The 17,776-nt window shown below is 40.8% G+C and overlaps 1 protein-coding gene across 1 annotated transcript in view; it reads right to left on the bottom strand.

Annotated features, from left to right (window-relative positions):
• Positions 1–16,361, bottom strand: part of TRPM3 (transient receptor potential cation channel subfamily M member 3) — a gene marked incomplete at both ends in the record, with an annotated part of 401,785 nt that extends 385,424 nt beyond the window's left edge. The window contains one exon of the mRNA XM_082074996.1: positions 16,203–16,361. Coding sequence (XP_081931122.1) covers positions 16,203–16,361 — 159 coding nt within the window. The remainder of the gene's footprint in view (positions 1–16,202) is intronic.
• Positions 16,362–17,776: the final 1,415 nt, after the last annotated feature.

Here is a 17,776-nt window from a genome sequence, read left to right as displayed (position 1 = left end):
TGGCCCGACACAGAACTTTATTAAATGCCTCATTACCATTCAAGAAAACAACCTCTAGCTTAGCAGAAAATACAGGTGGTGTTTGGTCATGAGTGGTGTTCCCCAGGGCTCAGTATAGGGGCCAGTTCTGTTTAATCTCTTTATCAGTGATCTGGGCAAGGAGACTGAGTGCACCCTCAGTAAGTTTGCAGATGAAACCAAGTTAGGTGGGAGTGTTCATCTGCTGGAGGGTAGGAAGGCTCTGCAGAGGAATCTGGACTAGCTGGATTGTTGTGCTGAGGCCAGTTTTATGAGCTTCAACAAGGAGGACCCAGCACTTGGGTCTAAACAACCCCGTGCAACGCTCCAGGCTTAGAGGAGAGTGGCTGGAAAGCTGCCTGGTGGAAAAGGACTTGGGTATGTTGCTCAACAGACAAATGAATATAAGCCAGCAGTGTGCCCAGGTGGCCAAGAAGGCCAACAGCATCCTGTCTTGTATCAGAAATAATGTGGCCAGCAGGACCAGGGCAGTGATTGTCCCCCTGTACTTGGTGCTGGTGACACTGCATCTCAAATCCTGTGTTCAGTTTTGGGCTCCTCACTACAAGAAAGTCACTGAGGTGCTAGAGAGAGTTCAGAGAAGGGCAACAAAGCTGGTGAGGGGCCTGGGGCACAAGTCTGATGAGGAGCAGTTGAGGGAACTGGGGCTGTTTAGCCTGGGGAAAAGGAGGCTGAGGGGAGACCTTATCGCTGTCTACAACCACCTGAAAGGAGGTTGTAGCATGGAGGGTATTGGTCTCTTTTCCCAAGTAGCAAGTGATAGAACAAGAGAAAATGGCCTCAAGTCGTGCCAGGGGAGTTCGAGATTGGATATGAGGAAAAATTTTTTCCCAGAAAGGGTTGTAAAATACTGGAACAGGCTGGCCAGGGAAGTGATTGAGTCACCATCACTGGAGGTGTTTAAAAGATGTGTAGATGTGGTACTGAGGGACATGGTTTCATGATGAACCTGTCAGTGCTAGGCTAACAGTTGGACCTTATGACCTTATAGATCACAGAATCATGTTGGTTGGAAGAGACCCTCAGGATCATCAAGTCCAACCATAACATTCCAACCTAAATGATTCTGTAATTCTATTTAGTCTTAAAACTGTTTCAAACACATATCTTTGTGACATTGGCATTTAGCTGTAATTCAGGTATTTTGAATATTTCTGCAATATCCTGTGAAGTGTATGGAGTTGGTTCTCTCTGTGTTAGAAAACAGACAATATCCATGTCTAATGGCTGCTGATAACCTCACAAAAATTAAACTTAAATGTGAAAAGCAATTGCATCCATCAGAGGTGAAAAAGTCAAGCAGCAGGCACAATTAAAGTTTTTCAATAAGGTTTAGGTTTTTGTTCCATTTTGCTTTGAATTTCACAAAAATCTACTACCATATTGTTCCGAATATGCTTAGAAATCCACTAGGTCCCCTACTGCACCTGTGAAAACACAGTACTTTATTGCTTGCATGTATGAGAAAGTCATAGAAGCCTTTTCTTCAGCTGTGAAGTACTCATGTTTTATCAAATGCATAGGTGTTATACAGTTAGCTACAACATTTAAAAAAAAAAAAAAACGTATTTATACACAACAAGCTCATCTCAAAATGAAGTCTTGTTCTTTTATCTCTGAAGTTTCCTCTTGACAAAAATTCCATCCACGCTGACAAGTAAATGTGGAAAATATATAAAGATCTTATTCCGTTTCTTAAAGCAGTAAGGTTTTGCGATTGCCACACGTCGATAGAAAAGCCCGCTTTGAAACCACAGAAACATGGAAGACTGTGTGTAGAACCAACTCTTCTGTCTAGAAGTCTGGGAATCCTCTAGGTATATTAGTTCATTAATGAATTAATTAATTCAGCTACAGCTTCTGTGACAAAGTCTTGTCTTGGACTGTGAGTTTTTCAAGGAGAAAACAGTTTTTGTGCAATGTACCACTTGCATGCAATCCCGGAGCAGCCCAAGTCCATCAGATACCAGATGTACATCATGCGTACAAGCCAGCTTTGCAAACTCTTGTTTTCTAGACATATCAGATTTCCTAAACATGTACTAGACTTCTCATCCTCATATCTACACCAGAAATACCTGGATTTCTGAATGTTCAACAGTATATTTAGTTTAGCTGTGGGATACCTGGAAAACACCAGAAAAATCAACAAAACTGGTTGAACAAGGGCAGGTGGAGGCAGGTGGACTACTTTTTAAAATGCCCAGATATATGTTAGCTATACTTTCCACATCTGCTTCAGTAGGCACTAAATCCATACTGTATCCATTACTAGCCCTTAACACCAATATTAAGAGTGATGTGTACATGAATACACATCCAGCATACTAGCAATCAACATGTTAGCAGCTGATTTTCCTCATAAAATTTGAGACTTATCACATCCTTTCCTATCTGACAGCAAAACAGTGATTTCTAGTTAAGGAGAACATCAAGATCCAGAGGCCTGCCAATTCAAGCAGCTGTAGTTCTGACTTTAATAAATTGAATTAAGAAAACACTGATTTTCACACAACGAATGTGAGACCTTATTCTCAGTGTACTAGATCTAATTAGAAAGATAAAGACAACTCATCTAGTCAGATTACTGGAACAGTGAAATATCCTCAGCTTTCTTAATTTGTCTTGAAGAGTTCCATCCATTAGAACATATTATGCAATGAGATATGCAGCTGTTAGTGGAACACACACCCCAGCCACTAGCAATAAACTGTGATCTCCCTAGCTGCTTATGATGACAACATCACACTCACCAAGGTCATTAGCACAGGAGGCACAATTAGCTATAGTTTTCTAGTGCCATATTATTAAGTGAAGAAAAACACTCTTATAAGACTACATAATTTCTTTTTTTTTTTTGAGTCACTTTCTCCAGGAAATTAAAAATATTTTAACCTTTATGCAAATGGAATACACCTGGTATTTTCAGCATGAGACTAAAGACTACCCTCAAAATCATGACATTAAACAAAATGAGCTATGAGACTAACTCTACCAGAGACTATCTCAGTCTCTGTCCAGAATCACTTCACTGTCATGTTATAATGTTGAGCGAGTACCTGGAAATGGTCTAGGAGGTGTCCTTATATAAATTTGCCATGACATTATTTTAATGTCTGCCAGATTTTTTTTTTTTTTTGTAAGAAAAAAGAAAAAGCCAGAGACACGTATTTGGACAGACACCATTGTTAAGCCTTGGGTTTAGCTTCAACATCAAATGTTTTGTGTCACAAGACCCCTTACTATCTAGAGGAGTACCAAATATTGTCACTAGCCCTTTCAATTCTAGCAGGCTGGGTCTGAGACCACTCTAAGCTCCAGCCCACACTTCGACTTGCCTGACTCAGAATAAGCCAGGTAACATCATAATATTAACTACACTGCTGTTTCTAAGAAGATGAAATGAAGGAGAAAAGACTGTGAGAACCAAACAAAAAATAGTGGGTAGGAGATACAGAATCGACCATGGTGCAGAATCATTGCTTCAAGCATCCTGTACTTATCTATAGATCTAAAATCCAACAAAAAAAGTAGGATTAGCCCATAAATGCTTTTCAGTGTAATAGTACTTCTGCTCATTCTCCAAAAATAGCACAATATAACCACATCTTAATGACTCAACTTTCCAAAAGATAAATATATATATATATGTATATATACATGAGAGTGGGAAGAGAAAAATGACAAATGGTAGTCTCAGTGTTGCAGAAAGTCTCTGTTTGAGGGAAAGAATAGAACAGTTAGCACAGGCAAAGAGGACAGTCTAGTGAAGACACACACAGAAAACCCACTGACTTCCAAGAAAAATCTGACATCTTTAGATCAAATTAATTCCTAAAAAGGGAGACCGGTCTGGGGGAGGTTCAGACAGTCCCATGGCAGATGAAATAGTAGAAGTGGGAGAAAAAGATGCTTATGATGGGCAAAGAGAAGCATAAAGATATTTTGGTCAGTACAAAGAGCAATCTGCAGAAGCTCAGCAAACTGTGTCTTTGCTGAAGTGAAATTAAGTCACAGCACAAAGGGATCTCTAAAGGGTTCTAAGTTTCTCCTAAAATGTGAAGTCCCTCCAACAGTACACACCGGTGAGGATGTTGGTTACCCTCTCCTCCTTTTAAAAAACAGAAGAAATATCTAAGGCAAACTTCTGCTTTAATAGCCATTTTTGTACAGTTGCCACTTTGCCATGGCTTTCCTGTTGAGGCACCCAGTCAGTGAGCAGACAAAAGTAGCAATTCATGCTTAGTTTATATCTCATAGCCATTGTTTATTTGGTCTGCAGTGATATACTTGTGACTGTTCTGAAACAAAAACAAAACAGCATTTCTGTAGCCAAGAAGCATCTTGTTCATAACAAAAAGAAAACACTTGATGAACCAAAATCATGAATGTGTCTCTTTACCGATTCAAAATTCATCCTTTATATGAGAATCAATTAATACTAACAGAAGGATTATGTTTTCAATAACATCCTTCGGTGAGTAATTTCAGTATTTTGCTAGTTGTGGCCTCTGTTAACTACTGCAGAAAAATCATGTGATCAGCTGCACTGTGTCTCAGTTAAAGAAACCACTGGTTTCTACTGTGCCATCACTTAAGAAAGTTGTGCATTGCAATCCACCTACCATATTCTGCTTAATTACTCAGATATTCACCAACTCATTCTGCAGTCGGAGTAGTGGCATCCTTTGTGGAATGTGAACTGGCATCTATACAGTCACACTCCAGCACAGACACAGGGACAAATCATTATTACTCTACTTGCATCATAACATAATTGATGCAATAGTGTGAAATAAGACATCTCTGAAGTCCTCTCAGGATCTCAAAGAAATAAGCATCAGGGAGTTTTAGTAAGGTTGTCAGATCTACTGACAGAGAACAATCATAACTATGAATTTGCCTTCTTAATGGCTTGTATGAATTCATTTTAAGACTATGACCTTTTAAAAGCTTTCTATTATCCCTACACTTCTACACTTTTTATATGGTCAGCATCAGGGCATGTTCCACCAACTTCAAATGCATTGTGTCAGGAATTAAGTTGAGCCTTTGTAGTCACAGTTCACATAGGCTGAAAGTTTTAATTCTGATTTAACTGTATTTTTCATACAACACAACTTCTATGTTCTTCCATTGTCAATATAAATGATTGACAGCTGTCTTTTAATATTAGCTTTTAAAATAACTCTAATACCTAAACATTAAGGAAATATTTTCTTCAAAGCAAAATGCACATCTAAAATCAAAAGGTCATCATCTCCAGAAGAGTTATACTGAATTAAATCCAGCCCTGTCACAATTTTGATAACTGAGTGGGAGAACAAACACTATCACCTCTGTGAGGTGGACCTCACTGCATCTACCTTCACTGCTAACCTCACTAAAATATTTTTTCCTTCCCTGCCTTGTTGCCTCAGTAGCTTTCCACTTGACCCCAAATTTCATTCACAACTGATATTACTGTAGCCTTAATCATTTCCTATAACAACTTTCTGAGACTCAAAGCTTCCCACCAGCCCCTTTGGAAATTCTAAGTCATGCAGTCACATACAGTGGCCACATTTCCTTTTCTGTTTCATTCCCTTTTTGTGTATCCCACTCTCCTGAGGGACCACTAACGCAATTTCATAGAGCACATCTGGCTGTGAAGAACTACTGGCGCCTGGGAATCCTTTAACAATGGTTAGCTTACATTGGAAAACCAGAGAAAACTGAGGAAGTACTGTTACTGCACATCTGCATTCTCCGTAATAACCATCTTCAAAATAAAAGGAAAAAAATGAGAGGAAATAGTAAAACATGTTACAGCCTGTTTCAGCTTTTCCAATAAGAAAGTAATTTAAACATTCTAGGCTAGATTCTTTTTAGTTCTACTCCTAAAACAGAGAGATCCCGGTAGCATATTCAGCACAAATAGTCCAGTGAAAAGGCATCAGAGTGGGTACAAGGACTCATCTTCACCTTCCCAAATGACCTGATTCACACAGAAGAATAACAGCTCCACATGAAGATCAGAGCTCTGTGTGAGAATATCCTGTAGGTCAGTGTAAGGGCACATTCTGGAGGAGCAAGGTATATTAACCGATGTCTGTGCTTGGAGCCAGCGTATAGAAATACTTGGCTATTAAGCCCACAGAATTATTACAGTCACCTCTGTTTGTTCATGACGAAGGTCCAAGTTCAACCTTTAGTTTTGATAACTTTGAAAGCAAAATCCCCCAAAAGACTGTGAAATTCACAGACTTCATTGTTGCATAGCTAAAATTTTCAGAGCATGTACATGGATACATAAGACATCAGTCAATGCGAACTGGGTCTTCAATTTTTTAAAACATTCAGATCATGAAAACTATGGAGAAGAAGCTTGTGTGATTCAGCTCTTAGTTAACACTGCTAGTGTTCTTTCTATGGATAGATCAATATTTCAACATTAATGTCATGAGCAAGGTGAAACAGGGTACCATTTGTAAAGCTTCTGCTCCCAGTAACTTCTGCCTTTCCTGGTTTTAAATTTTGAAATAATTTTCCAGTAAAATGAGAACTACATATACACTTATATACATAGATACACACTTATATACACATATACATATTTCTCCATCCATTTATTATTGATGTTAAATTTATAATAGGATTAAGCATAAATACTGAAACTCCACCTATCTTCATAAGACCTAAATTTTTCCTGAGTTGGTCTATATACCAGCTCAACCTAGCCACTAAAAATTAAAAATATCTGATGTGTGTTCATAAAAAGATAATTAAATATATGAGTAAAACACTGAAAAAATAGTCACAGTAAATAACATGTTATTACCGTTCAGGGGAAATAACAAGAAATAAAGACAGAATAAATAGCTATAATAAATTAGCACATTACCATCAGATTCTTCTTCTCATTACACTTTATTTCCAGAGAGCAAACACTTGAAGTCTAGCAATAAGTTGCTTTCCTTTGCTTATTTATTTAGATATGATATTATTTTTTTTTCTCCTTGCACCTCTGCAGTCACAGTTTTATAACATAATAATTGCTCTGCAATTCATGGCAAACTTCTAACAGTTGCAACAGGGGATCATCTACTTGATATAGTCTTCACACAACACTTCCATTATGTCATTAAAACAAATGTTACATAAAAGCAAAAGGAACATAAGAACAACAACAACAAACTACTTATAATAAAGGACTCATCTTTTTGTTTTACATTTTCATTTTCTTTCATTTTGAAATGTGACAGGATTGTTGAAGTGCAGCTTCAGCAGAAGTATTAAATATATGTCCTAAATAGTTGTTTTCAGCTACAACCACAGGTTATAGTAGGACACTCGTATCACTTTCCAGTCAGTGTTAAACTAAATAGTGCAAGCTGTGTCTAAAAATGTATTCCAGCTTTCTTAATGGATAGTAACATCTCAGATACTTTGAGAAGTACCTGTCTATATTATGTTGTGATGAATAAAAGAATATCTCACAACCTTCAAGTGAATTCCAAAAGCCTACATGCATGCCTCACAGTAGTTGCTTCCTATGGTGAAAAAAATAATAGCAAAAATATATATATACATTGCACAAACCAAAAGACCACAGAGATCTCACTTGCCAAGGAGATTGTGGAAGGTAAAAGTGTCTCCTGACCTAGATACAAGTTTTCTTGTTCCTAGTCACAGGTTTGGGGTTTTCACATCTCCTTAGAACTCTTGGTTTCCTTTTTCCTTATTCCTAAATTATTGTTTGTAATTTTAAAATTTTTCTCTTTTTAATGAAATCCAGTATTTTCAGGCAAGATCAGAGCAAGTGTACAGAAGAGCTAATAGATGAAAGTTCCTCTAGGAAAGCAAGACTTCAGGGTCCTGTTTTGGGTTTTTGTGGAGTGTTCAGGGACAGCAGTGCCTCTACATCACCAACTAACAGATTACCAGTTCATCCACAGCATATAAGTAGAAGTGCTCAAGATTTTAAAATATGTCTGTTGGTCCTAGATGTTCAGTTTTAAATCAATCTTTTATTAAATGAGAAGACCAGCCACCACTTAAAAATTATCAGGCCCCAAAGAAGTAAATCAGAAATTCCCAATTATTAAAAATTAGAAATACTATTTAAAAATTATTTTTAAAATTTAAAATACTGCCCATGGAGTTTGACACTATCATTTGAATTACGAAAATTCCACCTCCTTTTGAAATACATGTATTTGATTTCAGATACAGAATAGGCAGTATATTAATAACTAATAACTATTATCTCCACAAGAAAGAAAGAAAAACAGCAAGGTAACTTCAGTCCTTGGTATTTTCTTAGATGCAATGTCTTTAATATAATAACCTCTGGTGCATTTTCAGGGGAGATAAATAGATGAGAATTGTGGAAATTAAACTATTATTCCATCATTTTATTTATAATTTGTTTCCGCTCTTTGTTTGTTTGGTTGGTTTTTTCCTGTTTTGCTCATCTTCTGTGCAAAAAATCATATCCTAGCTCTGCAGTGACTTGCATCACATACGACTGCAGTCAGCTATGCCAGGTATGGAGTACTACTCTCTAAAGCTACAGTTATAGAATAATTTAGCATGGAAGGGACTTTTGAGAGTTGATGCATATAAGCATCTTCCAGGATTATTTAAATCTAAAATCTGAAACTTCAACATAAAACTAAGCAATTCCAAAGTCAGTTCATACGAGTAACAGAGGATTATGGATGTTTTTCCAGTACCAGACAGGACTCAGTCCACACAACTGAAAACTCCTTCACAAGAATGGTAACAGGCAAGCAAAAACATTTTCTTTGGGACAGTTCTAATAAAATATGATCCCTAAAATCATAATGAATTATTAACTTTTAAAAATCCAGCTATCACACTACTTAACAGGCTACTCTGTACACGCACCAAAGAAATGATGCACAGAATATAATTTGTTTCTTTCCATGGCTAAAAGAAACCCAAAATCAGCTGTCAAGAAAAGCATGTAGGACTGGCCTACTATAAGAAGCTCCTGGACAGGTTTCCTCACTGGAAGCCCATTGCAAGGAGACACCAGGCAACACATTCAGGAGAGATTCTTAACAAAGCAACCCCACGTTGAGGTGCAGGAAACTGCATATACTCTGAAGTATAAATAGCCATCGTTTTTGGCTTTGTTATTAATCTATCCAAGTAAGTAGCCAGAAAAAAGTGTTATTCATCCACAGCACACAGAAACAAACTAAAAGTATCCCAAAACACTCCACTATATACTAGATATTTAAAAAAAAACATTTTATATATGGCAAAACAAAGAAAAAAGAGCAGTTACATAAAACAATGCTAGACAAAATGTCCAATTTGTCATACATTATGAAGTACATTTCTGCAGACTTTGAAAAATCATTATAAAAACACATATTTTCTTCAAAGGTGGTGAAACCAGTTCAGAAGCAAAACTTGTTACAACTCATCTGATGATGTGCATCCTATAGCAGCACAACGGAGAACAGCCAGGCAGAGTGTTACTTTCCATTTTACAATATTATCAGATTATTCTACCAATCCCTGCCTTGGGCAAGAACTATTATTTTTGTTTTTCTGAAGAAATGTGTCTTCACTTCTGGTAACCACTGCTAAGTTTTTAAAGAAGATTATAGACAAGAGTTACTAGATGTGCTAGTGTGCATCTTGTAAATTAATTCTCAAAGGACTTTTTAATGTTGATTTACACAATCCCAGGATAACTCAGACTGGCAGGGATCTGGGGAGGTCTCCAGTCCCAGCCCCTGCCCATAGCAGTCTCAGCTGGGGAGTCAGACTGGGCTGCTCAGGGCTTCATCCAGATGGGGCATAAAACCCTCATGGATGGAGATTGCACATTCTCCTGAGGCCCCAGCTCCACTGCTGGGTTGTCCTCCTGGGGAAAAAATCTTCTCCTTGTGTGCAGCTTCAGCCTCCCATGTTTCAGCTGTGCTGCTGCCTCTCACCCTCCCACCATGCATCACTGTGAAGAGCCCAACTGCATCTCCTCCATTCCCTCCTATCAGTGCTGGGGATGCCGTTGGGTGCCCTCAAAGACGTCTTTCCTCCCAGCTGAAGCATCCCCAGTCCAGCAGCCTCTCTTTGCAGGACAAGGGCTCCAACTGCACCATCTCACCAGTTTGTTAGTGTTGTTCTTGTGTTGGGGATGTAGTGGATGTAGTATCCAGGCAGGATCTAAGAAACACCAAGCAGAGGGGACAGTCCCTGCCCTCCCCTGGCTCTCAGGCCATGTCCTGCTCACACCATCACATGCACCAGTCGCCCTCATTGCTGCCTGGGCACACAGGTAGCCCCAGCTCAGCTCACTGCCCAGCAGTGCCCAGGGCCATGCCCCAGAGCTGCCCTCCCCAGAGCTGCACGTGCCCTCCATCCCCTCCGTCGGGTCACCAGTGGAGATGCTGAACAGGTCAGATCCCACATAAACCCTGCAGGACCCCACTTGATACCAGCCTCCAGGCAGCAGCCACCTCATATCCAGCACCCTGTGAGCCCACTACCCAATCAGGTCCTCACCCACCAAAACATCCTCCCTCCCAGCCCAGGTACAAGAATATTGAAGGAATGTCATGGTTTTGGCTGGACAGAGGTAATTTTCTTCTTAGAAGCTGGTATAGTGCTGTGTTCTAGATTTAGTATGAGAAGCTGGTAATACACTGATGTTTTGGTTGTTGCTAAGCAATGCTTATATGAAGTAAAGGACTTTTCAGCGAGGAGGCTGGTGGTGCACAGGAAGCTTGGACGGGACATAGCCAAAACAGCTGAACCAGGCTGGTCAAAGAAATATTCCATAGCATATGACATTATGCTCTGTATATACACTTCAGAACTCAGACAGGGAGTGATGCCTGCTGCTTGGGAACTGGTTGTTATTGGTCAATGGGTAGTGAGCAATTGCATTGTGCAGCACTTGTTTTATGTGGTAGTGGTGTTATCGTCATCCTCATCGTCATCATTGTTGTTGTTTCCCTTCCTGTCCTATTAAACTGTCTTTATCTTAACCCATGAGGTTTACCTGTTTTCCAATTAGCTCCCCCATCCCACCGGTGGGGAAAAAATTGAGCAAATGGCTGTGTGTGGCGTTTAGCTGCCTGCCGGGTTAAACCACAACAGGGAGGCAGTGCCAGAAGCTTGGCTAGAACAGAGTTAGGTGGTATCCACTGTTCTCCTCTTGTCCCCACAATTTTGTCACCAAGAGCAAGGCAGACCTTGCTCGTGACAACAAAAAAGGTGGTAAGGAACTGCCTTATCTGTGCCTGCTGTCGCTGTATCACCTTTACCATGTGCAGTGATCCTGACAGGGAGAACATCGCACATCAAGGAGTCAGTGATCCACATACCAGTTAACCTGAGCGCATCCTGGCCCATGCTGTGCTGCACCACACATATGACTTGGCCTTCAGGCTGTGTTGTGCTGCTCAAGTTCCTTGACCTCAGGACAAACTCAGCCAACTAATTTTAAGAGAGAAGCCTGCAGGCAGCTCCCACTTCTCACCATCAATTACACCACCTGCACTGCCTTGCCTTCATCTAAAAGTGCAGCAAGATGTTTCAGTTTGCCAACAGAAAAGAAGAATAGAGTTGTTTTCTTGGAAGACAATCATATAATAGTTTGAATGAGCAAAACGGGACAGCCTTTCTATGGACAGGGTCTGCATGGTGTGCTGCACAAGGACTAGAGGGGCATTTGATAACAAGAAGTTATTCTTGACACCCTCCAGCCATCTCCCGGGTGGCTGACATCCTGACTCATTAAAGTTCCCAATGAAGATGGGGTTCAGTGACACAAACACTTCTTTGGGTTTTTCAGAGAAAGCTCCATCTACTTCCTTACCCTGGTCAGTGGTCTGTAACACATCCCACCAGTGTTACACTCCATGACCTCTCCTCTGACCCTGATCCACAAGCTCTTATCCCAATCCGAGCCCCAAATGTCTGAGCTACTCCCTCGTACACAGGCAGCTCCATCCTCTTCCCTGCCTGTTCCTCCTGAAGGGCTTGTCTCCACCCATTGCAGCACTCCAGCTACATCAGCTGTCCCACGACGGCATAGGTACCCCACACACCCTGCAGGTGGGTGTCTTTTTGTCTTGCTTTAACATGCTTGAGCTCTGCCTTGTTCCCAAAAATACCACCCTGCGCTTTTGCTTTCTGCCCCTGCCACACCATTTTCTCACTTCACCCTGGGCTGTAATCTCTCTCCCGTTCCTCTCCTAGTTTAACAGTCCCCTCACGGGGCTGGCCAGCCTCTTGGCAAAGATCCTTCTGCCATAGTAAGTGAGAAACAGAAAATGACAGCCAATTTCTTGAATTTATAAACATGGAACTCAGAGGGTAAACTGAATTTTGTTCGAGGCCCTCTAATTTGCTCCATGACAAGCCACTCTGAAATTCAGATCTTCACTCACTGGGCGACAACTACTGTACATATACTGTTCCCAAACCACAGACACATATATCCATAGCTCAGCTACACCATAAGGTAGCTGATTTCTCCCAATCAATCTTTTCTACTCAGCCCATTTGCTTTTCATTCTCCAGAAGAGATGACCTGGTTCACAGCTGCAATTTCATCCACAGCAAAATAAAAGAGAAAAGTTACTTTTCATCCATTTGTACATTTACCACTTGTCATGTTTTTTCTGAGCTACTGCAAATATCCTGTGGGAAAATTCAACTCAAAAGCAATACGGAAAACCTATTATCTTTGAACAATAAAGAAGAAAAGTTGCTCTAATCAGAAACTAGACAGCAGAATACCCATTTACTTCCTTTTTTACTAAACTAGAACACTATACTGTGCAGCCCCTGGTTGAAAAATTCAAATAATTCAGACAACATAAGTACAAATGACACTCAGGATCTTGGTAGAAAGAAGACAGTCATCCCTCTCCATGGGCAGAAATTTAACATGATCCAAAAATGTGATCTGTTTTTTCAAATGGCAAAACTTTCATCAGTTTGAGCAGGGGGTTTCCAATCAGCTTTCTGTTACCACAGTTACACAGATGATGGAGAGAGGAAAATAGCAGAAAAGGCTTAATTTCTAAAGAAATAGCTGTACTTTAGACCCTCAATATGTAAATCCTTTATTCAAAAGATAACTGGGATCAGTATGTTGTAAGCAAAGATAACAGCTTTAAAGTTAGAGATTGTTTAGAGGCAGCTACAGATGTGATCTAGCCAGAGTTAGCTCCTGCAAAACTTTTCTATCTCAAATGCTCTTCCCTTCCTCAGCTTCTGCCAATAAAGCAACTTCTTCCCTATCATTCAAGGACCAATACCAAAACAAGCTAATTAAAATTTTAAAAACCTATTTTGGTAAAAAATAAGACTACAAATCATTCTTCAGGATTAACAATTAAAGAAGTAAGACAAAAGTCAACTTCTAGGATTATTACTTGTTACTCTTTCATTTAATAAGTGTGAAACATCAGGATCAGCAATTTCTACAACTATGTGAAGAAAAGAAAGGTTGAAAAATTCAGATGTTGGTAGACAGTATATAATAAGAAGGATGCAGAAAAATAACATAGTTATTCTCACTACTGACCACAATATGCAATTACGAATTTAAAAATTCTGCATTTGACAGAAAATCTAAAGCAAACTTTAACAGGGAGAAAATTAGTTCTTCAAAATGCAGAATTTTCCTTTTCGTGCACAAGAGTACCTACCTAAATGGCTTTGCAACACATTCAGATGAAACAAACATAAATGTACACAGGTTACTCTGTATTGTCTTTTGAAGAAGTCTCAATTTTGAAGAATTAAGCTTGCCACATAAATTAAACCGCAGAGACTGCCCTAAAGAAGTGATATTTGAAGTTTTCAAAGAGGTGCTGAAGGATTACCCACATACTCTTTCACCTATCCAAAACTATCTGCACACAGTAGTGGCCTCTCCCCTAAGGCACATTACTAAAGGCTATTAGCCTGCTTGAGGAGCAAAAGAAAGCAAGCCCACACATCCTGGTCAGTTTCCAGATGATTAACAACACTGACCAAAACTAGCCTTTCTTAACTAAAAAGGCACATAAATCATCGGAGACCTCAGAATAATGATATTAATACAAGATTAGGGAAGAACCATGAGCAAAAGATACACCTGCACAGTGTCACTTTTGCCAGCCACCCACTGCAGTAAATGACTCCCAAAAGTCCTCCTCAGACCAATTAAAACCTCTTTTTGAAAAGTAAACTGTAGCAGACAAATACAAGTTACTACAAGTAAAACACGATCAGGGACATAAGGCTGGGAAGAGGCCATAATACTAATGCTAGAAGGATTTAAATCTTACACTTTTTTTGGGGGAGAGATTGTTTGGGAGCAAGGGGTATGGAAAAGGAGGATGGTAGTGGAAATGTCTGTAAGAATTAGTATGTTCTGGAATTGCTTTGGAAAATGATCCCATGTGAATTACTTAGTGAAATGTGATTTCAGAAATTCTATGCTCTTTTATTAAAAAAAAGGTGTATAAATGAAGAAAACTATTAGCTATCCATTCAGAAAAACAAAAAACAACAAACAAACAAAAAAACCCAAACAAACAAAACAGTGTTTTATAAATACCACTAACACAAATTAAAAATAAAAAAGTCAGAATCAACCCCATTCCCATCTGCCCTGCAATTTATGGAATTTAGTTTACGTGTAATGCAAATGCACTAGTATAAATACACCACCTTAGTACTGCCTTAGAAAAGATAACAGGAAGAAGTTGCTCATCCATTCAGAAAGATTCTGGAAATGTAAAGATTAATCTAAGATTAATACAGACTTTCAATTGTGGCCACACTTGCAACCTGAATCTCACTGAAGGTTCTGCCTGGAATAAGAATTCATCTCTTCTGTAAGCCACAACAACCACTTTGTTTAGAACAGAAATTCAACAAGCCTTAAAAACAAAAACAAGCAAACAAAAAAACCCACTACACAAAACAAAACAAGAAAACCTCACCACTCAATCCTCATCTGCATTGTGCATTTTTCTGATGAGTTCTGGTGATAAAACCCTTAACCAGGGAAGTAAATTGAAGGCATCTAATGCAAGGAGAAGTTAATGTGTTCTGAAAAATACCCAAACCTTAATTATAGTATTTTAATCTACAGTATGTTATGGGTGAATGCAATGCTCCTCCTTTCCGCGTCCATATGAGAATGTTACTTTCTCTGATGCTTTCTTGTTGCCATGGCATCCTTTCTACAATCGTCTCATCACCCTCATGTTATTTCCCCAGTTGGCATTCAACCTGCGGGCATCTTCCCCCCAGCTCAAAAGCTTATAAATCTACACTTCTTTTTGAAACAACACATTTAATCTGTTGAATAAAGCGTATCACTCCAGATGTGAGAGAGACAGCTTTCAGTAAGAACACAGAACACTGTTTGTAAACACATGAGAGCTGAGGTTGCACTTGGACAGTGAGCAGTTCATTCAAAATCTTTGTTTCTAAGCGTTTGTTCGGCATCTAGCACTAGGGTTCTGGTCCCAAGGAAAAAGACTCTCAAGCACGTTAATAAATGTCAGTCACTTCTACTTGAATACTCTCGATTTGTTCTCTCAATTTCCATATAAATCTTGCCAAGATGTTAATTTCCCTGATAGGTAATCTATGCAATAGCATGCGTCTTCATCAAGATGCCTGTCCATCCACGCCAGAGATTCTTGACACATCCCACCGAGCTAGCTGAAGGTAGGCAGACACACAAGAAGAAACCTTATCAAGAAGAAAACCTGTTTCCCAAGCTCCTGTTTTTAGTTTACCTGCCTTAAAGTCTTTCGCTTACGAGAGCTGCTTACTTTCAGCTGCACAACGCAACCACAAGTCCCAAGCCGCTACTTTCCAGCCACGCCGGCTGCGCTCCCGGGCGGCTCCGGGACCCGCGCTGGGATCCGCGCTGCTGCTGCGCTGGGAGCTGCGCGCAGCGTCGTCGCTAAACAAATACACACACACACACATACACACACATAGAGAGCTAAACAGGAGACTTGCACCTGTTATAACTACAAAGTCAGATTAAGCGCATGAGAAAGGGGATTTTTCCTCCCAAAGTGCAACAGGTTTCTTATCGCCACCTTCACGCGGCACCTGGATTCAGGAGATGCCCGGACTGAGGAGCCGGAGTCCCGGTCGCGATCGCGGGCACTCACCGGCGGCGCGGCCGCGGAGGGTCCGCCGCGCTTGGACGAGCCGCGCCGGGAGCTCAGTCGCCGCCAGGACTCCGCCAGCCGCCCGCGGCCACCGCCCGCCGCCCCCTCGGCGGCGCAGCCTCGCTCCGCCGCCCCGGGGCTCCGCTGCCTGTGCCCCATGGCCGGCGGCGCCGCCGGGCCCTGATGGTCGGCCCGCGCCTCTCCGCGCCGCCCTTAATTTTAACGATGCTGCCGAAACACCGCGGGGCGGGGGGGGTGAAGCAGGGGAGGCGGGCTGGGGCGGAGCGGCACCGCCCGCCCTCCGCGGCCGCGGGACTGCCCGCGTAAGTCCCGGTGCCGGGGTGGAGGTGAACGGGAAGGGAGGGGCGCCCGGGGCAGCAGTTGCAGGAGGGCTGTTAGGGGACTCCCGCCCGGAGGCATGATCTGGCAAGTCTGGCCTGCTTGGTAGCAATTAAAGCTTGTAGTATCCTACAGCAAAATTACAGTTTCAGTCTACGGGGTGAGCCGAAAAAGGTGCCCGGCTAGAAATGGGAGACAGGCACGATAGATGAAAGGGGCAGGTATCTATGCTATGCTTAAACGTGACAACACGTGAAAACACCTGTTCACTTCAGTGTCTAGATAATGCTAAAATCTTGCCAACTGGCTTCTTATTAATCTATGTTGCTAGTTCTACACAACTAAATTAGTGGTTTCCCCATAATAAAACACGTTCCTTCTTGAAGTTCAACAGCACTTGGAGGTGCACAGCTTCCATGCTAGCTCCAGCATTTTTCCTGTTGTTTACACTTACGAGGACAGGAACGCCAAGTCAAAAACAAAAGACGGCATTGCAGGGCGGGGGGGGAGCGTGCTTTTTTTTCTTAAATTCAGCAAGGAGCATCTTTGGAATCAACAGTTTCTACTCTACCGGAAGGGTTTCCTGTAGTCCTGGTCAGGGTCGGTTCAGAAGCTCTGTGTGCTGAGCACAGGGTACTGCTGCGGTGCCACAGAGGAAAGCTGCCTCTCATCTGCCCTCCAAGCTCACTGCTGGTTTTTCTTCACGAGGTGAGAGGATGCTCAAGTCCCCACAGCTAAACTAACAAGATGGCTAGTCAGCATGTTAGCATACAAGCTCATGCAACAGCGTTATGAGGTTAATATTTCATCTTCTACACAGCTGTAGTGTAGAGTGTCTTGATAGACACTCTTTTTCAGGGATCATTAAAAATACAGCGAGTGTTTTGTGGGCATTAAACCATTGACTTGCACTTATGATTTAACCCTTCTTACAAAGATGCCTTAGAGGACCGTTTTACTGAAAAAGTCAGATGTATGCTGCTCTCTCAAGTAGCTGAACTTTCTGTTTTAAAATGATGATGTGACGTTATAATGAATAATATTGTTCTAGTTAGAGCTACAGTACTTAAAATTATTTATGAAATTATGTATTTTCCTCATAGTGTATCTAATGCCATAATAATAACCAAGAAAGATGGGTCAGAGTTTCCAAATACCATGTTAAATTCCCTATTAAATATAGATTGGAAGCTAATGACTAAGGATTTTGTTATAGCATTAGGCAGTCTAGTGCC

The sequence above is a fragment of the Streptopelia decaocto genome, assembly GCF_964273445.1.
Source record: "Streptopelia decaocto genome assembly, chromosome: Z".
Taxonomy (NCBI): domain Eukaryota; kingdom Metazoa; phylum Chordata; class Aves; order Columbiformes; family Columbidae; genus Streptopelia; species Streptopelia decaocto.
Note: the sequence above shows the minus strand (reverse complement) of the source record. Positions and strands in the feature narration are given on the sequence as shown.